The 22,682-nt window shown below is 41.8% G+C and overlaps 2 protein-coding genes across 3 annotated transcripts in view; one reads left to right on the top strand and one right to left on the bottom strand.

Moving 5' to 3' along the window:
* Nucleotides 1-406: 406 nt before the first annotated feature.
* LOC149068231 (uncharacterized) lies at nt 407-7,754 on the bottom strand. Of its 2 annotated transcripts, XM_089251706.1 has the most exons (3): nt 7,693-7,747; nt 6,533-6,629; nt 407-2,789 (listed from the first exon to the last, which is right to left on the bottom strand). In XM_089251706.1, exon 3 carries the CDS (start codon nt 2,559-2,561, stop codon nt 648-650), a length of 1,914 nt encoding a protein of 637 aa, XP_089107832.1. In that variant the 5' UTR covers nt 2,562-2,789; nt 6,533-6,629; nt 7,693-7,747; the 3' UTR covers nt 407-647. The 2 variants fall into 2 exon arrangements, with proteins under 2 accessions (XP_089107832.1, XP_089107831.1); XM_089251705.1 differs by lacking the exon at nt 6,533-6,629 and having other exon boundaries at nt 7,693-7,754.
* Nucleotides 7,755-8,227: 473 nt separating this feature from the next.
* Uqcc1 (Ubiquinol-cytochrome c reductase complex assembly factor 1) overlaps nt 8,228-22,682 on the top strand; it is a 36,822-nt gene continuing 22,367 nt past the window's right edge. The window contains exons 1-2 of the mRNA XM_089251661.1: nt 8,228-8,247; nt 13,155-13,311. Coding sequence (XP_089107787.1) covers nt 13,162-13,311 — 150 coding nt within the window. The 5' untranslated portion in view covers nt 8,228-8,247; nt 13,155-13,161. The remainder of the gene's footprint in view (nt 8,248-13,154; nt 13,312-22,682) is intronic.

Here is a 22,682-nt window from a genome sequence, read left to right as displayed (position 1 = left end):
GCATGAAGCGGCGTCCAAGCCACAGGTGGCGAAGCTGTTTGCTTGCCACAAGCACGCACCATACGAAGTACTGTGTTTATTGGTTGCAAATAATTATTTTTATTAATATATTATAAATTATTTTGTAATAATTATTAGTGTATAACAGCATTAGAATGCTCCCCATGTGGTCTCTACAGAAAGGCAGATGAGAACGCAATAAATACTCATTGAAATATTTATTTACATGCATTTTGCCCATTTTTCATGAATTCTAGTATAAAAAAGCAACCCTAGTGCTTAAACGGTTTTGGCGGTAAAAAAAACCACCAAATCGTGTTATACCATGTATTGGGAATTTAGCAAAAAAAAAAAAGACCCTGTTACTTGGTTCTTGCATGCAGTAATGAATTTTTCACAGCAAGAGTCAATATTGAAAACTAGAATTTAATAGGACAAGCACGATGCTCTACTGCAAGAAATTTCGTATATTCATACACATAAAAAATATCAGCTGATGTTCATTCGTTGACACACATTGCATGCAATAATATGTATATTGTATATATACTGTTTAGTTCAATTAAAATAATGGATTAATATTTTACATCGAATGACCTGTTGATTCGGGAAGTCGAAAACAATCGCAACAAAAAATGCCAGAAGGATTACTTTTCTATTTTTATATGATCTGCAACGAAACTACATTTTTCCTCCTTAGAGTTTTTAACTCGTTCCACTGTTGAATGTACCATCTTGTGACGGAGTAACTGGCACAACTGGAGGAAATCTTTGTCACAAACTTCACACTGATACGGCTTCGACCCGCCATGAGTCGCTTCGTGTTTCTTTAACTTGGACCGATTCTGGAAGGTCTTCTTGCAGGTTCCGCACCTGTGCCTCTTGATATCGTGTACCCTCTTGTGTTTGGCCAAGTTGGAGGGTTCTGCAAACGTCTTGTTGCAAATGTCACACACGAACGGTTTCTCACCAGTGTGAGTTCTCACATGACTTACAAGGTGACAGTTCTGAGTGAATGCTTTGTCACAAACGTTGCATTTGTATGGCTTATCCTCAGAGTGACACTTGATATGGGCTACCAACTGGTAAGCGAAACAAAATTTTTTTTCACATTCATCACAGTTGTACGGTTTCTCAACAGCGTGCACAGCACTGTGCCTGCTCAGGGTGGTGTTATCAGCAAAGGTTTTCTTGCAGACGGGACACTGGAATGGTTTCTCTTTTGAGTGAACCCATTTGTGTTTTGTCATATAGTACATCTGAGCAAAAGTTTTACCGCAGACGTCGCATTCGTATGGCTTCTCGCCTGTGTGAGTCCTCCTGTGCTTCCTGAAGACATACCGAGAATTGAATCCTCTCCCACAAACTTCGCATTCGTGCGGCTTCTCCTTGCTGTGCGACTTTTGGTGAGCTACCAGGTAAGTTCCTACTGCGAATGACTTTCCGCAAATGTCACAAGTGAAAGGTTTCTCGCCTGTGTGATTTGTTCTGTGGTTGATTAGATGAATGCGTTGGATGAATGCTTTCCCACACACTTCGCATTTATATGGTCTCTCGCCTGTGTGCGTCTTCCTATGCTTAGACAGATTGGAGTTATCGGAGAATGTTTTATCGCAAAACTCGCAAGCATATGGCTTTTCTTTCTCGAGATTGTTCTCCTTGGAATTCACTAACTCGGTGGAAACTGTGAACACTCTAATGCGAGGAAAATTATCATTTTCTTCATCCGGTTTGATATCTCTAAGAACCGTTTTCTTTCTCGTAGAATTAGAATAATTCGTGAAAGACTTTTTGCTGAGACCATACGGCCTGGTAACATGAAGCCTCTTGTGCTTTGTGAACAGGACGGGATCCAGAAACACTTTCTTACATATTTTACATCGGTACCATTTTTCTACTGCGTGATCCTTCCTGTGATTCATGAAGCGAGAACGTTGAAAGAATTTTTCATCACAGATATCACATTCGTATTGCTTCTGTGCATAGTGAATCATCCCGTGTCTGGTCAAGGCAAAATCATCAGCGAATGTCTTGTCGCAAACGGTACATTCGTAGACCTTCTCTGTTGAGTCCACGCACTCATGTTGGTTCAAATAAAACAACTGGGGAAATGTCTGGCTACACACTTCGCATTTGTAGAGTGAATTTCCCTTGTGAAGTTTCCGGTGTCTCTCGTAGACGTTTTCAGTCATGAAAGTTTTGCCACAGGATCCACACTCGTATGGTTTCTTGTCATCATGTACTATCTTGTGTGCAACCAGATAACTTTCCTGAGCGAATGCTTCGCCACAAACATCACAAATGAATGGTTTCTCAGTATCTGAGTGAGTTCTTTTATGATTTATTAAACTAATCTGATTAACGAATGATTTCTGACATATTTGACACTGATAGGAGTTCACCTCGCAGTGGATAGATTTATGCTTTTCCAATAAACAGTTGTCAAAAAATACCTCCTTGCAAACAGCACATCCATACAGTTTTCCAATAACATTATGCGTCTCGTGGGATGAGTCATCGGGCACTTCATTTTCATTCGGTTCTTCATCTGAATGCAGCATAGTTGTGAATGAGAGGCTTCTACCCGAATAATATTTGGTACTTACTCAAAAGTAGACAAAGCATACTGATGCCACGCACTCAGAACATCTTGCTTAGTTATACAAAAGAAGACATCATTCCGACAGTGAGCAGTAGACACCATCAGAGAAAAGGTTAGGGAATAGCGCCATTCAATTCATCTTCTTGTCGGTCCATACATATGAATGGCCTTCACATGTCCCGTTCCCCTGAAATGTGAAAGCATAAAAGACAGCCCATTAAAATAATACCAACACATAAATCAATTCAAGTAAAGCAAAAACAAAAAAAAAACCCAAGCAATAGGCTATTATTTCGTAACTGAGGCTAATGCCAACATAGTGACATTTTTTTACAGGTGAGCTTTCTGATTGGTAGTGTACACATTTTTTTTTTATTCGCCATTTCAGGTGGCACAGACTTTAAATACCCTTCAGAAAGTCGCCAAACGTGGCACCTTGGAAACGTTTACTTTCTCTGTATTTGTCCACTCCAACTGGATTAAACTGCCTTTTTTGTGTGCTAGGGCTTTAAACCTACTTAGTGAAATAATATTAATAACAGCTCGTGAAGCAAGCGACCGGGGAAGCTGGGCTCCGGCTATCATTTATTGACTCACAAATATTCCAATACATTTGCATTGCGGTAGGCAGCTACCCTTACTAAACCGCACCTCATCCATATTCCTCTGCGAAACTCCTAACGAATTGACGAATGTTAGAATGTGCATGTACTTGTTGTGAATCTAACGTGAAGTGTGTTTCTGTGTAAAGCTGCCATTGATTTTTCTAACTATGATGCGGTAGGCTACACTGCATTTCTTATCCATTTTTTTTTTTAATATTTATATTTCGGGGCGAGGCATCATTACAAAATAAAAGCAAAATCACATCTATGGTTATTGCTGCAGCAATTTTACTACGTTCTACTCTTATGACTCATTCGCATACTCGCATGCAGGTATGTTAGGGATTGGACGGAACATCTTCTGCATTTTTGAATTGTTAAAAGCTTCACTTACAAGCGATTGGCAAGAAATTCGGATGATCTCTGTTTGACGAATCAGCAATAAATATTATAACCTCATTCTAACATAATGGCATGTTAGAAAAAGGCAGGAAAAAGTAGAAAAGGGAAAAAAAACAAATGAAAGGAAAACAGCAGGGCCGCAACTAGATGCTTGGTCACCCGGGGCAAGCGTGCATTTTGATGCCCCCTAGTAATGTTGGAGGTTCAGAATGAAATTTGTGCCCCCCCCCCCCTCAGGTCCAGTGCCTGGGACAAGAGACCCGCCTGCTTCCCCCCCCCCCCAGTTATGGCCCTGGAAAACAGAATAATACTATACTCTCTCTCCCTTATCTGTAATACTAACAAATAAAAGATAGGTATGAAGTATATTTCTCTTTTCACCCTCACCAACCTGCTTTCTTTCCCCCTCTAATGTATATAAACTGAAGAGCCAAAAAAACTGGTACAGGTATGCATATGCAAATAAAGAGATATGGAACCAATCAGAGTACGGCGCTGCGATCGGCAATCCTCAACACAATAACACAACAAGTGTCTGGCATAGTTGTTAGATCGGTTACTGCTGCTACAATGGCAGGTTATCGAGATTTAAGTGAGTTTGAACGTGGTGTTATAGTCGGCGCACGAGAGATGGGACATAGCATCTCCGAGGTAGCGATGGAATTTGGATTTTCACGTACTACCATTTCATGAGTGTACCGTGAATATCGGGAATCCAGTAAAAAATTAAATCTACGACATCGCTGCAGCCGGAAAAAGATCATGCAAGAACGGGACTGACGAGAATCATTAAACGTGACAGACGTGCAACCCTTCCGCAAATTGCTGCAGATTTCAATGCTGGGCCATCAACAAGTGTCAGCGTGCGAACTATTCAACGAAACATCATCGATATGGGCTTTAGAAGCCGAAGGCCCACTCGTGTACCCTTGATGACTGCACGACACAAAGCTTTACGCCTCGCCCAGGCCCGACAACACCGACATTGGACTGTTGAGGACTGGAAACACGTTGCCTGGTCTGACGAGTCTCGGTTGCAATTCTTCGAGCTGATGGACGTGTACAGGTATGGAGACAACCTCATGAATCCATGGACCAACATCAACAGGGGACTGTTCAAGCTGGTGGAGGCTCTGTGATGGTATGGAGCGTGTGCAGTTGGTGTGTTATGGGACCCCGGATATGTCTAGATACGACTCTGACAGGTACGTAAGCATCGTGTCTGATCACCTGCACCCATTCATGTTCATTGTGCATTCCGACGGACTTGGACAATTTCAGCAGGACAATGCGACACCCCACACGTCCAGAATTGCTATACAAAGTGGCTCCAGGAACACTCTTCTGACTTTGGACACTTCCGCTGGCCACCAAAATCGCCAGACATGAACATTATTGAACATATCTGGGATGTCTTGCAACGTGCTGTTCAGAAGAGATCTCCGCCCCCCTCTTGCTCCTACGGATTTATGGACAGCCCTGCAGGATTCATGGTGTCAATTACCTCCAGCACTACTTCAGACATTAGTCAAGTCCATGCCACGTCGTGTTGCGGCACTTCTGCGTGCTCGCGGGGGCCCTACACGATATTAGGCAGGTGTACCAGTTTTTTTGGCTCTTCAGTGTAGTAGAACCTATTTAACCTTAGAATAGAAGTTTTTAATCTCCTGATCACAAAGGCAACAAGAACTACTTTTTTTCATAGGGTTGCAACAAAGTTTCATGGTGATGAGAAGAAAGTTTGAATTCGAAGAAGAGAGTTTGAGATATGATCGAAGTGTTCAAAATTTTCAATGGGATGGATAGGATGGACCATGAACTTTTAGTACACCGCCAATCGACTGCTTTTACAAGAGGACACCAGTATCGATTGGTGAGGGACAATGCAAGGTTATGGTGTCACAGGGAATTTTTCTCTAATAGGGTTGTTAATAAATGGAATAGCTTATCCCCGGAGGTAGTAAATTGTAACACAATTGACACGTTCAAAAAGAAATACGATAAACATGTTGGGGTAAATCGAGAAGCTATGCATACTTAGAATAAGACAACCATAATTATTCTTTATGGGCGTTGTATAATATTTTATCATGTGTATATATTGTTTATAATTTGTGTTAATTGCATTTTTAATTGGGTTGCTGTATTTCTGAAATATATGACAACCATATTTTTATGGGCATCTTTTTATCAGCCACCTCGTTGGGCATTTTGCCTGTTGTGGCGTTGTATTTGTATCATTACGCTGGCGTTTGGATGCAATATTACATCTTGATAGCAAAGTGGTTAAACTTTGTGTCATTTCATTTCCATTGCAAGGGTGCTGCTGCATATTCTTTTTGCAGTAACGCTTTACCCCTCCCCCCCCCCCCCAGTTGTTTCCAAGGTGTTAAACTGCAACTGTTGGGTAAAGGCTTTGCAACAATTTCAAACCCTGCAGACGTCATTTTTCCCGTATATAAATTTCTCATTCGAGTAATATTTTTTTTTTGGGTAGTACCAGTGTGTGCCATCCCTTCAATTCTGTGGATATAGCATGTGAGAGAGTGGCATCTTTTTGGATTATTTTTCCGAAATATAACCTGGATGTGCAGTGGGGAAAGGAGGATGAAAAATAAAGGGGGAGAACATGTGAGGGGTAAAAAAAAAACTTTTTTATTTTCCTGTGTGTCAGGTTGCAACCCGAGGTCTTCAAGCCAAATAAGGGTAACTGAACTCTGTTCTCATCAGTGACTTCCTGTCACATTTTTGGATGATTTTCTTGCGAAAGAAAAAAAAATCAACACATTGCCAAAAAATATACTATACCTGTTTGCAGTGAAAACATAATTTAACTGCATGTCAAATTGGCGCCAAGACTTTGGGTTGCAACCCAACGCATAACATAGGGAAATAAAAAAGGTTTCTTTTTTTCACCGCTTACTTGTTTTTTCATCCTTCTTTCTTCTCTGTGCAATAATAATCCAAATTATTTGCAGGAATAATCCAAAGGGTATCCACAGAATCGAACGAGCCGTTACCTAATTTAAAACAAAATCACACAAGAATGAAAATTTAACAATGAAATAAATTCCACAGGATTTGAAGTCATTGTAAAGACTCGGCCCAACAGAAACAGTTTAACACTGTATAAACAATGGGGAGAAGTCAGTGTTGAAACACGACTGCAAGCAGAATAAACACAGCAGCACTGCATGATAAAAATGAAACTGCAAAGTTCAAGAACACAACAGTGCAGAAAACGTTTTATCCAAACGCTTCGCTAACATTGCTACATGAGAATATGCGAATGAGCCATAAAAGAGGGGAACCTAGTATAATTGCTACAGCTACAACTGTAGATGTGATTTTGCTTTCATTTTGTTATGACGCCTCATGACCCTTCGCTCCCAGATATGAATGTCAAAAAGTAAGAAATGCAGCCACCCACCGCAATGCAAATGTATTGGAATATCTGTGAATCAATTAGTGATAGCAGGGTGCAGCTTTGCGAGCCATTATTATTGTCATCTTGATGCACCCGAACCACATCTGAATTAAATCAGTTTTGTTACCACACAAGTATTATTATTATTATAGTGACACAGCTATCAATATTATTTCACTAAGAAGGTTTAAGGACAAACGAGATAATAAAATCCAGTCAAGGCGCAGACAAGCATGGAGAAAGTAAACAAACGCAGCCAAGGTGTGTCGCATTTGGCAACTTTCTGAAGGGTATGTATAGTCCATGCCACCCAAAAAATCACCAGCACATTGCCAATAATAGATTATACTATAACTGTACCCACAGGCTACCCAAGCCAAAGCCCAGATATTACTGCTACAAATGCTGTACTGTTCTCAGCCTGAAATTTAGTAACTACACAAAGAAAATTTTAGGCGCCATGGCGCCTGGGATTTGTCCTGCCCTGATTTCATAACTACTTGTCAACTATCATAACTTTACATCAATTATATTGTTATTTAATAATAGATCAATCAGTATAATTCGTAGCCTTGTTTGGAGTACAACGCTGAGCAACAATATCGCTACCGCGAGAATTGGCGATGGCGAAAATGGAATTATTCAGAAATACATACACAAAGCGTGACTGTATAATTCAATCTCCATGTTTCCGTACACAAGAGTTATCATGGATTCGTACGGCCTTAACCAGTCTCCATTAATTATGAAACCCCCCCCCCCCCTCAGAAAGAGAATTATAATTTATCCTGACCATATGACCCGCATTTTATGGGAGAGACATGCTGTAATTTTTTTATTGAAATGCATGTCAATCCACTGTTCGTCTCTTGTTTCCTTTTTTTTTTAATGATTTTAGAGAAAAATCTGTTACTTTACAAAGCTAATACGTATCAAGTTTTCGGTAATGTCCCGTATATTTTTTTGTGAATTATGGTCACTGACATTTAAATTGATAATTATGTCTTAATTTTTTCTTATTGATGAAACAGCTCCATTTAGTATTTTTCTCATTCATAAAATCTATAAATAAGTTTTAAGGTGTGAAAATTCGAATGCAAAAAAAACTAAATAAATAGTTTATTTTCTTTTCTGCAGGGTCAAGAACGCACGTAATAGTTGTAAACAAATGTGGGAAAAATATTTTTTCACACTTTGCATAGTGATGCAGGGTAATGATGACCTTGGCAAATTGAGAACTAAATAAATTTTAAATATAATTTATTTAATAGATTTAATTTAATGTTTAATTTATAACGAAGATAGAGCTATTTACTAGGAAGGTGAGATGAAAACTGTATAATACCTGTTTTTAAATTTGCTTTCATTACCCCCCCACCCCGGTTTGTTGTTAAAATTACACGTGCTTTTGTTTGTTTCGCTCGAAATTATTTTCGGAACAGCTACGGTATAGGGGACAGGTTGGCGATTTTCGGCGACTTTTTTTTTCGGCGCCAAATAATGTCCGACGACCCCATCAGAAGTCTTTAACAGATTATTCCTGCAACAATAACGATTATTCAGTGATAATCAACTAAGGGCTATTCATTTGATCAGCAATTTCATTGATTCAGGGGTGGGAAGTGACTAAGTCCATTTCGGAGCAGCTTTGGAGCAGCAAAATTCAGGATTCGGAGCAGTTTTGGAGCAGCAAATTCAGGATTTGGAGCAGCAAAATATGGGATTTGGAGCAGATATTTATAAATTGGAGCAGTGAAATTAACAAGAATATTTTCGTTAACCCTCAACCCTTTTCAAAATAAAACTGCACTGTCTTTTGTTATCAAACATCTTTTCGTCAGCTTGATTTTTGTTTTTGGTGTTTTAGGCTTTTGACACCTTGTTTGAAAGAGCGGCTGTCATAAAATTTTTTGCACCCGTCTATTTAAGATGATTTTTTCTTACTGACGATAATACTGACTTTCTTATGTCCGACGACCCCATCAGAAGTCGCCAAGGCCGTTAGACACATTACGGGCGCCGAAAAAAAAAATCGCCAGCATAGAAAACAATATGAAAAATATCATGAAACACAAGAGAAATGGAAACATAAATAAGAGCTGAATTGAGTGAGCATAAAAATGCTAAAAACAACAAGCATAATTATAATAAAAAAATAATTATAAATGAAAGCACTGACTCTTTTCGGGAATCCTGGTTCTTATAAATAAACAACGGTCCTGCATGTTGTATAAATAAATATATTCTATGTATTATAAATTAAAACCCGGACTCTCTTTTCGAGAATCCGGGTTCTTTTAAATAAAATAATAACGATGCAGGGGCATCCTGCATGTAGAAAAGAATAAATATTGGAAAATATTAAAAGTACAACCTGAGGGAAAAGATATCCAAAAAAATTCCGGCAATTAATTAATCCGACACACACACTACATCATATATACGGAAGGAAGAGAAAATATGAAGAACTATCCCAACGGTTTTTGAAAATGCCGCGTCTATAAGGTGACGTCATTTAAAAGAAAAAAAAGAGAAAACAAGTTTGAAAATGGCAGTAAAATCCGTTTGAAAGACGCGCTAGGACGCTAGGAACACGGAAAAACAACCACCAGCGCCACTGCCTTGCAGCACTCTTCGAATATTCTGGAACAACGACAACCCAGCAGAACAACAACAAACCAGAGCGCGCCAATGATGGCAACTTATCGCCGGAAAAAAAGTCGCCAACTTGACGTGTCCCCTATACCGAAGCTGTTCCTTATTTTCCAAGATAGAGAGGTTGGCTACTACTACTAAACCAGCATGTACCTTGTCCATATTCCTCGGCGGAACCTCTAACGAATTGGTACATGCGGAAATGTGCGTGTACGTGTAGTGAAACCTGATGTGAAGTTTGTTTCTGTGTAATGCTTGTTATGTGTAGTGCTGCCATCTGCCACCTGTTTTTCTAACTACGAGTGAAGTGTAATGATTGAATAATTAATCGTTGTAGTCCTGTTGCTGCTCTCTGTGGCGAGACATTTTAATGGGGAAATCGGTTCGCATTTAGAGAGGTTGGCTGGACTATTCAGCTCACACTCTGTCAAGACAGGTTTTCCAAGGAGCAGGTTTTATGTGCCTCGTGCGCAACCCCGTGTGCGAATCGCCCAGCGCGGCACGTCATCCACAAGCAGTATGACTGTTTTCCTACAGAGCACAATAAGGCTCACGACAGCGCTTTACGTCAGGCGTGATTGTCAAACTGCTTCTGGAGGAGTCGAATGTGCTGTGCATTTCACTGATCACTTAATTTCGTTGCGTTTTCTTTGCCTTCCTTTCAAACCGGAGCATGCAGACAACAGAGTAGCTGATTGCCAGTGCCATATACTATATAGCCACCCTGATCTGATGTGCAACGCTAGGAGAATACAAATGTGTAGTGTAGTTATGTAACACTGCCGAAACAAAATTATCCAGTTCGGTTCACGCAGTGCAAAAAACCTATTCCTAGGAAAACCTGGCTTCAAGGCCGTGTTTACACGCGTTAAGTGATTCAGTTGGTAACTAAATTTAAAGTTAGCGATTGTTCAAAGTGTTCGCATAAGTGATCAAGTAGATGCTCATTTTTATGGAGGCCTAGCGCATGCACATAGTGCCTGTTATATCAACATAGAGAGTTGTTACCAATAGATGGCAGCAAATTTGTTTTGGATGAGGGGGCTAAACCCATCCAGTTTTTTAATATGTAATGAATCCTCCATACCAGAGCCTGATGTTTTTTAATCTTCCAATTTTTGTTTTTTCAACTCCTGGGAGCACGACCGAATACGGCGTAGCTTTCACTATTTCCATCATTGGTTGATTTTTTTAGCTTGTTTTTTAATGTAGTTTTCATTTCTATAGTTCAAACATTCATGGCGAAGATATACTTCGAGAAACTTAAAGGTTGTGACCTCTGGCCACTTCGCCCATCCTAATTTTCCGAGGAATTCTAGCTAATCACACGGAGACGACGGAGCATGAACAGGTTCATGTTTAAGATCGAAATAAACCCCTTCAAGAGCTGTAGGCCACGCACACTGGCACATGTACATAGGTCTACTTAACGGAAAAAATACAATTGTGTTTATTTACTAAATTTCTTACAACTTGCCAACTGAACGGCGTGTTAACAGTTCTTATGGTCTGCATATATTTTAAAGTACTTGGCAGCTTAAAATTTGGTTAACTACTTAATCACTTAACGCGCGCAAACAAGCCTTAAGGAGAAATAATTTGTTGGCTTTGTAGTCTAGTGGTCCTCAACCTTTTTTTTTTAGCCCATAGCCACCCTTTGGACCATATTTTCTTCTCTTGCCCCACCACCGCCTTCATGCAGGAGCGAGACCCTTTCAACTCATTGAGTAATATTGTCAAAACTAAACAAAAATTTTATAAATAAGATTGATTCATCTTATAACTATGAATGAATGAACTTTGCCACCAGACTTATCCCATTGTAGAGATCTCTTCCAGCCCATCTTCATGACAGAGTCTGGAACAAAGTGTGTGTTAACTAACTGTCCGAGTGCTTATCTAACGTTGTGTCTGACTTTTCATTGCTGCCCAGTCTATTTTCTTTTAATTTTGAATGAAGTGTAATGATTGAATACTTCTACCATTGTAAGCTTGTTGTTCTCTGTAGTGAGACTTTTTAAAGGTCTAATGTCTAATAATGGAAGACCCGCTCGTATTTGCAAAGTTGGGAACTGTCTTGTAGCTCTGAGCCAGGCACCGACCAAAAAAAAGGGGGTAATCATCCCTCCCAACAGTCAAATTTTATGGGAAAAATAGGCAGTGTAAAATATAGGACGATCCAATGAACTAGCACAGCAAATTGCATTTCCTGGTTCACCATTATGGGTCCATACTTACCCTGGGCTTCATTGAGTTTTTCACTTAGTTCAGTGAGCTTCCTTCTTTAGAGGGGGGGGGGGGGTTCTATGCATAACCATCTCACCATCATGGGTTGCCGGGCAAAGTGATGTTATAGGGCCTTATACTTAGCTGGAAGTAACCGTATGGCTTATGTATTTACACCTGAAAATCATTGTGACAGCTCTTATCATGTAGGACCTCTCTATGGACATAGGGAGCCTAAGCCACATGCCCACAGGGGAGGGGAGACATGGGTTAAGATGCCCCTTTTCCATGAATAGCTCTGCTGGATTCTGAAAATAGTGATATTTTTCCCCAATACATCTAACTTAAAGGCGTTATTTCTTCACATGCTTCTGTGGCCTCCTTCACCACTTGTCATGGCTATCCCTTCCATCAAATTTTTGCCTGTAGCCTCCCTTAGAGTATCCCAGGGCTGCAGGGGGGGCCCCAGGTTGACAACACACTCGATCTGACTCAGGCCAAGGTTCACAATTGCTGACATTGCCTCCAGATAGTGACCTATCCGAAGATACGCTCACCCGAAAAGTGAGAGAGAATGTGTTTGATTTTCCCGTAAGGGCAGTTGAATTTTCTTTCCTGGATTTATCTTCGCATCCATCAGCTGTCAAAAATTTCATAGGAAGTGCTAGTGAAAACAGTGAACTGTGTATTATGCTGTGGTTCCAACCTGGGGGCATGTGCCCCCTTGCTCCTCCTGTGGTCTTGGGATGTTCTAGGTGAGATCCCGGATGAAAATTAAGTGGAAGCGGGACTGGTGGTTAAAAGACAGCTGTTTCAAGGCCTGTTTACACATGTTAAGGCAAGTTTTCTTAAGCTTGGTATCTACTTTACCTCACACCAACTCCGGTCATATATTGCCATATGGCAATTTCCAACCAGTGGAGTTGGGGGGGGGGGGAGAAATGAAGACTCGATCCGTTGGTGGTCGCCCCAGGCTTGGTAGGTAAAGAACTTGCTTCTAACGTTCTATGCCCGGATTCAAACCCGTGAACCTTGATCGTAACCTTCATAGTGGAAGACGAGCATCTTACAACCGCCACTTGGACAAGCTTGGTATCTAGCACTTATAAATTTCTTTTCTGATTTGTCAGGCCTTGCTGACCAGCTGTTATGCATAAAACATGTTTATTAATTAAGAAATAGTTTCGGTTTCGAAACATTTTATTAATAGTCTTAATCTGCATTTCTGTTTTCGTAGGACAAGAATGGCAGGCATCAGAACAATGTTGAGTTTTAGAAATTGTTTGGCGAATAGAATACTTGCTAATCGCTGCTCCCACAATGTGTTCTCGCTTTCAACCTCCTACAAAGAGTCTCATTTTTCGAATTTGCGTTACTGCCAAAAAAATAGCCGGGTAAGTTGATTATTTCTATCTTTATGGACCTTTAAAGCTGCTTGTTGGTTATCGAGATAACTGACTGGCAGGGGCGGCTCAAGCTTAACTGCCATCCAGGCGTAAAGGCTTGCATACTGTTCCTGACGAGTTCGGGAAATTTCGCCTCTGACATTTTGCTCCTAGAACATTTGATCCCTGAAAATTTCACATTTGAGATTTTGCCTGCCTCGAAAGTATGAGTGACTGACTGTGTGAGTGACCAAGTGATTAGTTGAGTTACAATATAAGTGGGTGAGTGACTGAGTATGGACCGTATAAATGACAAAGTGAGTGACTGTGAACTTGAGTGTGTGAGTGAATGACTGTATTAATATCCAAGTGAATGACCATATGAGTGATCATTATATTATCATTCATATGCTCACTCATATGGTTGCTCATATGGGTCAGGGCAAGCAAAATGTCACAGGGTAAATGTCCAACTCACTTGATCACTCATATGGTCACTAGCTTGGTCACACATACCATCATTCATATGTTCACTCATGCAAGTATGTAGTGACTAATTTGGTCTGGGCAGGTGAAATGTTGTGGTCAAATGTCCATCTCACTTGGTCACTCATACAATCATTCATACAGTCACTCAATCGGTCAGAGCATGTGAAATGTTGGAGTAAATGACCAACTCACTTGATCACTAATAGAGTCACTCAATCGGTCAGAGCATGTGAAATGTTGGGGTAAATGACCAACTCACTTGATCACTGATAGAGTCACTCAATGGGTTGCTCATATGGTCTAGGCAGGCGATACATCAGGGGCAAGATTGTCAGGTGAAATTTACAAGGCCAAATGTATGGGGAACGAAACGTGCTATACCCAAGATGTCAGGAGCATAGTTTTCGTTAACCACGGGCAACTGAAAGGGTTTCAGCTGAGGTGACGCCCCCTAGGATAAACTTGATTTTTTTTTATATGTACAAAGCCATGCTCCATTGAGTGGAACGATGAACCTCTCTGCTAATTATACGAAATACAGATGACTGGATACCAAGCAAAGATAATTGGAAAAAACAGTCACATTCCTCTGTGGGGAATTGAACCACCAACATCACACTTTCTGGGCATATGCCACCATTAAGCTATAGAGGACAGACATTTTCTTTCCTGAGAACACTGTGTGCTATAATGATGAACCTCTCCGCTAATTAATGATTAGCGGAGAGGTTCATTGTTTTGTTTTATGTCGCCATCTGGGAGCTAATTTTATTGCAAGCTGTGGCTGAGTTAGGAGGCTGTTATTGTGCAGTCTTGTTCATCCCAAAGGAGCATTGTTTTTAAGAAAGAGAAATGTCTGCCCTCTTTAGCTTAATGATAGAGCACCCACCTACTACTACTACTAACCAGACACGACCCAGGCTCTGTCCCTCTCGGGATATAAGCCTTTTACCCAATCAGGTTGAGTCGCGCTGGGCGAGAATCAGGGGCGCCACCCGGAGAATATCCGGAAGGAACCCCCCCCCCCCTCTATCCATGACTACAGTCGCCAACAAGCTCCATGCACGGCCCTCAGGGCATCTCAATAAGCAGCCCCCCCCCTCCGAGCAGCCACCCAGCCACCAGGAGGAGCCCACAAGTCCGAGCAACAGCCCGGAGCACCCTCATCCAGACCCCCGGGACCCAACCGCAAAAACCCCTGGATTTTAATGACAGAAAAAATATACAATATATACATATACACAATATGCATCACACAGTCATCTATTTACATGTGACCGATCCGCCCACGCGACAGCTGCCCCTGTAAGGCGCGGAGTCTTTATGTGTTCTGTTCGTTTTCAAAGTCCGAAGACTCCTCCTCTGTGGAAAGTGCCCTGCAGTTTCTTGCTCTTTGCGATCGAGGCGGCTTTCCGTCGGGGATGAATGTTCTCTCGTCTGTTGTTATCCTCTCCATCAATCTTCCAATTTTTTCTTTTCGGTCAGTTCTTTTTAACAACTCGGCTCTCCAAAGGGCCAAGTTTTCTTGTGTAGGCTTCCCGAAGTGAAATTTCTTGGTCAGTGGGCATTCAGTGGCATAGTGCAGTGGTGTTCCCACCATTCCACATCTGCAGGCGTCTGTACCCCGAAGGTGGAATCGCTTGAGGTATGCAGGGAATGGCCCATGTTCTGTGAAGAACAAGATCATTGCTCTTGACCACCCCTGATCCTGGAGCCTCACCCTCGGAAGTACCTGGTGGATCTTTCTCCCTGTTTTATCGTTGCTGTCCCACTGCACCTGCCACTGCCTTAGAAGATGTTGTTTTATCTTTGCCTTCGCCCAAGACCTTGGAAATGGAATATTTCGATTGACTTCTGGTCTTTCTGTTGTTGCTTTCGCAAGAGCATCAGCTTCCTCATTACCCCAGTTTCCCTCGTGGGCTTTAACCCAGGAGAGGGCGATACCGGGGTTATTAATGAGAATCTTCCTGACTGCTCTTGAAGCGTACGTTTTGGACAACGGATTTGTGACTGCATGCAGCGAAGAAAGCGAGTCCGTGTATATTTTGACTGGAGGGTTTAATTCCTCTGCCTTCCTCGTTGCCTCTAGAAGAGCCAGCATCTCTGCCTGGAACACAGAAGCCTCTGCGTTAAGCTTACGTGCCCACTTGCTGATTATTTTGTTGCCTTCCGTAACGACGTAGGCTGCTGCAGTTCCGTCTTTAGTCTTTGAGCCGTCCGTGTAAATTACTGTCGGCGTTAGCTGTTTGTCATGGTGTAAGCTGATCTGTCCGTCTTTTACCTCTACTGCTGGGTGTGAGGACCATCCGATCTCTCTCTGTTCAATTTGCGAATGCTCTATGCGCTCGTTGTTGACTGTGATAGGCCGATTGAGTCTCGTCAGCAGTGCCATTTTTGCTTCAGACTCTATCCAATGCCCGAGGGGGGCCAGTCCTGTTATCACCTGTAGAGCGTTTGTTGGTGCCGTGCAGTATGCCTTGGTGATATAGAGGAGAAAGCTCCTCTGAACCGAGTCTAGTTTTTTCTTTACTGCCTTGGTGAGCTTGGAACCCCAGACTGGGGCACCGTAGGCCAGCATCCTCTGTATCACCGATACATATAAGGTGCGACGCATGGCACTGGTTATGCCCCATCTTGAGCCTGCACAGCTTAACAACTGTGGGAGAACTTTATTAACTTTATCAGCTTGTAGCCTCACGTGTTCCCGGAATTTGAGTTTCGGATCTATGTAAACTCCTAAGTATTTGAGAAGGTCAGTACGTTCGATAGGAGACCCATCAATCTGGAGCCCTGATGAGGTCTTGGACGATATCCACAGATATTTTGACTTTTCTGACGCCACCTCAAGCCCGTGTTCCGTCATCCAGTTGTTGATCTGTTCGAGTACTTCTGACGCGAGCGTCTCCGTTCTACCTTCCGTGGGGCTGCTGACCAAGATGGCAATATCATCAGCGAACGCCTGGACTTTCACGATTTCATTTCCCCGGCCTGGCCATCTCATCTTCAGAAGATGGTCAATTACAGCGTTCCAGAGCGTTGGACCAGAGCAAGATCCCTGTGGACATCCTTTAGATAGCCTATGTGTCGCTAGTCCCGCTGTAGTCTGAAGTGCCACTCTTCTTCCCTGAAGAGTGTGGCACATTATTTTGGCAAGCTGTTCTGGTATCGGCATATCTTCGAGTCTTTCTCTGATGATGTTATGTCTCAGTGCATCAAACGCTCCTTTAATATCCAAGGAAATGAGCGCGATATCCTGTTTTTTCGCCCTTTGTTTGACGATCACCTCCTTAATAGCCAGGAGGGCTTGTTCTGCAGAACGTCCCTGTCGAAATCCGAATTGGTTTTCATTCCACCATCGTTTTGCCTCTGTGTGATAAATTATTCTCTGAGTTACAATTTTTTCCAAGACCTTTCCAATGGTAGGCAGAAGATGGATAGCTCTATATGAGGTGATGTCGTCAGGATCCTTGCCCTTTTTGAGTATAAGAAATATTTTCCCCAATTTGAAGTGAGATGGAAATATACCCAGCTCCAGGCATCTGTTGAACAAAGTTCTGAGCAGTTGGGGAAATTCTTTGTTGATGGCTTTCAAGAGCTTATTATTTATGCCATCATGTCCCGGGGCCTTCTTGTCACTTAACCCTTTTATGATTCTTGTTATTTCCGCCTTCGAAATTGTCGGCTCTTTTGTTGTCTCTTCGCCTGATGTTGTGGCACAAACTATCTGACCTGGGTCTTGATGCGGATCTGTATCATCCTCCGGAAATAATTGTTTTAGTTGTTCTTCCGCAGCCTTCAATATCGGAAGGTTTTTTCCCACTGGCATAATCAACTGTGGGTGCCTCATTCTTCTCCTCACCGTTGCCTTATAAGTCGTCCCGAAGGGATCAGTCGCTTCTGTGCAGAATTTCCGCCAGCTGTCCCTCTTGGTCTTTTTTAGAGCTTTGTAGTACACTTTTCGATATTCTCTGTACGCCTGACAAGCTGCTATCTTTGCTTCCCCAAGGGCCTTTTTGTATCTTTTTTTCTTGGCTCTGAACTTTTTTCGCATAATATCAAGTTCTTGATTCCACCATGGACTTACTGTTTTATTAGGTTGCCTTATTGTCTTGAGCTTTTTATCAGCTGCCTGTTTGATTTTGGCAAAAGTCTGGTCTACGGCTTGCTCTAACTCATCCTCGTTCCTGGCCTGTTGGAGCATTTCAACTAGCCGTGTTATGTCGGGTTTGATGTGTCGAAGAAAGTTGTCAATTCTCCTACGTGAATTAGAGTATTTGGCAGTTGGATCCGATCTGGGTTTGTCGTAGATCTGAATGATCAGGCACTTGTGTACACTGAGTTCCTCCTCATGATCGATTGACCAGTCTATCCGATCCAGTGGGGCATATTCGTTGGCTAACGTGACATCTGGACTCCCCTCTTTTCCGTCATGGTGATATGTCGACTCCCCATTGTTTAAGATCGACAGATTCATAGATCTTATGAAATCCAGTAGCTTTACACCTCTGGGTCTTGTCAGTTTGTAGCCAAGCAATGTGTGTGCCCCATTGAGGTCTGCTCCAATGATACTAGGTACTCTTCCCGCACTTTTGATAATCGCCTGTAGTTCGATTGTTGTATGTTTGAGTCTGGCATATGGGGAGGAGTACGCCGAAGTGAAAATGTACTCATTGGAGTAAAGGCTGATTTTGATTGCTACACTGTTCTCAAGGACTGAGAATGTGGTGCCTTGTATTTGTCCATTTGGTATAACAATAGCCGCTTTGCAGTTGCGGGAGCTCCATCTAGCCCATTTGCTCGGTATTCCTTTCAGAATGTCGTTATGCGCCCATGGTTCCTGCAGAAGGGCAATGTCTATCTTATGCTCATCTATGTATTTTATGAGCTGGAATGTCGTTACAATGCATCGATTACAATTGAATTGAAGGATTTTTATACCTCCTTGGTCTCCATCTGATTTAGCCGTTGTTGCAGAGGAATGCCCATGTACTGCTACCGGATTCTGTGGACCCATATGGGTACCGTTGTTATTCATTTTTGTTGTTTTTCTTGTTTAAATCTTCAATAGCGCCTTACTTGTGATCCTTTCTGTTTAACGACTCCTCCTGAATACCACTGTTCTTATCGGCTTTTCATTTTCCGGTGGAGTCCTGCCTGGTATTGTTACCCTTATATTTGTCGCTCCACTCCTTTCGGTGTCGTTGGTTACTATTCGTGAAATTATTTGGTAACCGTCGTCTATGCTACCCTTTTCTTCTTTCCTGATGAAGGGAAGCTGACTGCATCCTCGTTTATTTAGGTCTTCTCTACCTTTTTCGAAGTCTTTATATCCTGAGGTTGCATGTCCCGCGCTTTTGTTCCAGTTCTTTCCTTGTCGATGTACCTCTCCTCTGCCTTTATCACTGAAAAAAGTTGTTCTCCACCTTCTCTCTCTTCTGACGTCCGTTCTTTGCCATCTGCCACAGGTTTCTCTTTTGAAAACTGGGCAACTTATCGCTGAAGCACTGTGACCAGTTTCGAATCTGCTACCTTTTTCCTGGTTGCTCAGCAAGCAATTGATGCACCTCTGCTTGTTGCTTTGACATCTTGAGGTCTCATGTCGTTCTGCACATCGTGCACATCTGGGGTCTCGGCTGGTGCAGTCTCTAGCGTGATGCTTCATCGACTGGCATCTAAAGCATCTCGGGGAGGGCACGAACCTCTTGACCCCTACTCTCTTTCTTTTCAGCCACATGATTCCCTCGTCCAACATTTTTGTTAGTCTTTTGTTGACATTCACCTCCAGAATTATGTGACTTTGATTTTTTGCTTGTGCCCGCAACTGGAATTTGTACTCCACCTCCTCTTTACGTTGTTCCAGTTCCCTTGCCGTGTTATCCAACAGCTCTTGGATGTCGTCTTCGCTATTAAAGTTTTTAACCATTAGAAGCTCTCTTCTGGGTCTCGGCGGTCTGATTGTCATCACGTCGTTCAGTTCTTTTATGTTGAGTATTTTGCCTGGTAGTTCCTTGGCATCTTCTTCTTCACTCAAATCCACTGCATACCCTCTCTGTGTCTCTCTGATTCGAAGTATTTTTCCGGTTAACTCTAGTTTGTCTTTATTTACCCTAAGGACCAGAGGAAGATCGTCTTTGTCTTCCAAATTTCTCGGGAATAGCAGTAGTGTGTGAACTTGTGCCCCTTCTCTTGCCACTCTTGCATATGATGCTGTCTCACAGTCTCTCGTATCGAAAGGGTTTGCCATTGCCAGAAGTTTTTTCTGGATGTTCGTTAACGCTGTTTTGGGCTGTTCATTTTCTACTGTTCGAAGTGATCTTCCATTATAGTCAGCCCATTTCACTCTTCTTTTACTTTTAATGGGTGATAACACCTGATTCTCCTCTACTATCTCTCCTTCTTCTATGGGTTCTTGCATCTCTGTCTCTGGAGCTAGCCCCGTTGTCTTTTCTGATTTTTTGTTTGACTCTTCCGTCTCTTTTCCCTCGCCAACTTCCTCCCTTCCTGTTGAATGTTGTTGATTCGTCTGAGTTTTTTCCCCATTTACATTCAATCCATGAGTCTTCTTTTTGTCTTTGTTTGGCACGAAAATATTATGTCTTACTCCCCATCGTACCCAATCCTCTATTCCGGGGCTTTTAGTTTTCCTTGATATGTTCATTTCCTCGTTGAGTCTCGGGAAATCATTATCAGCTGTTTGGGTGCCTTGGCTAAATTTAACCACCCTTATCTCCACCTGTATTCCTACATGTCTTGCATGTCTTTTCTCTGAATCCGTCCCCCATACCATATCGTAAGTTGTCGCCTCGTCCTCACTCGGCTTGTTCCTATTTGTTTTTATGGCTGGGATCTCCTCGTGCTCTACCTGTTGTTCCATCTTTGTATTGTTATCTGTTCTGTCCTTCGATTCTGTTTCTCCCTTATGAGTCACCTCAACTTGGGCTTGCTTGTTTGGTAAGCACGTTCGCCTTGTTTCCTGTTCCTCAGTTATTGTAGAGATATCAATATCTCTTTCAAGCCTGATGTCTTTGTCGTCTGCTGGAGTGCTAGTCATTCGTTCAGATTCCCCACACGCTTTTGCCATATCTATAATATCACTGATAAGTGATTTAATGTCACTGTGGTACTTTTGCGGTATCGGGAATTTCCCATGGCCCGTTCTTTCTGTTAACAAGTTCCAGAGTTCGTTGGCTGGTGCAACATCAAAGTTATGTGAGCCGCTGTCTTCTTCCTCCGCCAATTCTCTCTTGCCGCTCTCCCCTGATGTCGATGACCAGCTTGCCCTGAGGTTCCAGGAAACTCTAGAACCCTGTGCATCTTGCTCTGTTGTGTTGACATTATTTTTGTCGTAATCTGATGTTGGAGAGGATGGCTCTGGTTCAGATGATACTGAGATATCCCTACCTCCGTCGTTGCAGTCTCCAGAGCTCCATCTCAGTGCTCTGGGTTTCGCCCCCTTGTTGTATTCCCCGTCATCAGACATGTTGAAATGTTCGCAGAAACTCCGGATCCCCCGAGCTTCCTTGTGGCTGACCCTCTTCTTCTTGATGCCTCTGGCTTTTGTTAGTCGTGGAGTCTCCGTTAAACTCTTGCTTAATCCGGATACTCCTGCTGCCCTGTGTGATGGCACTGGTTTGTGTAACCTGTCCATAGTAGCCTCTGATCTGAGATTACACTCTGCTCCCAAGATATAGAAATTTGCTGTATAGAAAAGTTTATTGTTCCGACTCAAAGTTTATACCAGCTTTGCTCGTCTGATTCCCACCTGAATATTCCACTGAAAAAGTCTTCTTCGGCACGGATGTTCGCCCTTGGTGGATTTTGCAGATAGTCCCGATTTTAGAAGAGAAATATGAAAATGCACAACAAATACGGGACAGTGAAAGAATTTATGCAAATATATAAGTGTATATATAAAAAGAACCTAGAGAATTGAACACTAAAAAATTTACAGTAGAACACAAAAAGCTGAACATATTTGTCAACCGTTTCAACATATTCAAAGAATTTTTCTCCACGGTAAAAAGTCTCAAAATGCAAAACAATGTTATAGATATTCAGAATATACAAGAGATTCCAATAATATTATATTAGATCCATGAAATCAGCTCTTTTTAAATTCGTCCCGATTTTGAACAGAAAATATGAAAAGGGACAAGAAAACGGAACAAAAACGTGAAATTACTAAAAATGAGAATATAAAAAATTGTCCGATTTAACAAAATCAAATATGGTCTGCAATATTTACGGGACGAGAGTATCATAAACAAGAAACGATTTTTAGGCCAACACACCACTGACCTGTTTAACCAAAATGAACTCTGACCACGTTTCGTCCAAAATGGCGATTTGAAAATCACGATATAAAAGTGACATCTATACAATCATTACACTTTTCTGAACAAGAAATCAAATTTTAGGAGAGCCAGATCTTTTATCAGTATGATTATTAAAAAAATATATATATTGATATAGTTTGTTATAGATATGTTATTAACGATTTTAATTGCCGTAGACACAACGTAGGTTCCAGAGTCAAAAAAAAAATGGCGATTTTAACACAATTTTCAAAAATTCATATAAAATCATGAAATCATTAGAATTGCCTCGGGTTTGTTCCAAAATATTCACAGGATTCTTGCCGACAATTTTCACACAGGGTGACGAGACGTTGTCACTCAAAATCTACAGGTTTGAGGCGGAAAAAGAAAGGTACTCACAATTCCGCGAAACCCATACGGATCCATGTTATCCAAGCTCTGACGAGCACCGTAGAAAAACACAAAATTAGTTCACTTCCTGATGAGAAGTCACCACGAAAATTCGTCCCCAAGTACACGAACGACTGACAGACACGAATCTGAAGTCAAAACCCAGAAAATATTAGAAACACT

The sequence above is a fragment of the Pholcus phalangioides genome, unplaced genomic scaffold (genome assembly GCF_987345545.1).
Source record: "Pholcus phalangioides strain wild (caught in Gottingen) unplaced genomic scaffold, Ppha-v1.0 ptg000027l_1, whole genome shotgun sequence".
Taxonomy (NCBI): domain Eukaryota; kingdom Metazoa; phylum Arthropoda; class Arachnida; order Araneae; family Pholcidae; genus Pholcus; species Pholcus phalangioides.
Note: the sequence above shows the minus strand (reverse complement) of the source record. Positions and strands in the feature narration are given on the sequence as shown.

What these genes read in the sequence shown, in the direction of transcription:
- LOC149068231 (XM_089251705.1), bottom strand. Translation starts at nt 2,561, where the DNA reads ATGCTGCATTCAGATGAAGAACCGAATGAAAATGAAGTGCCCGATGAC.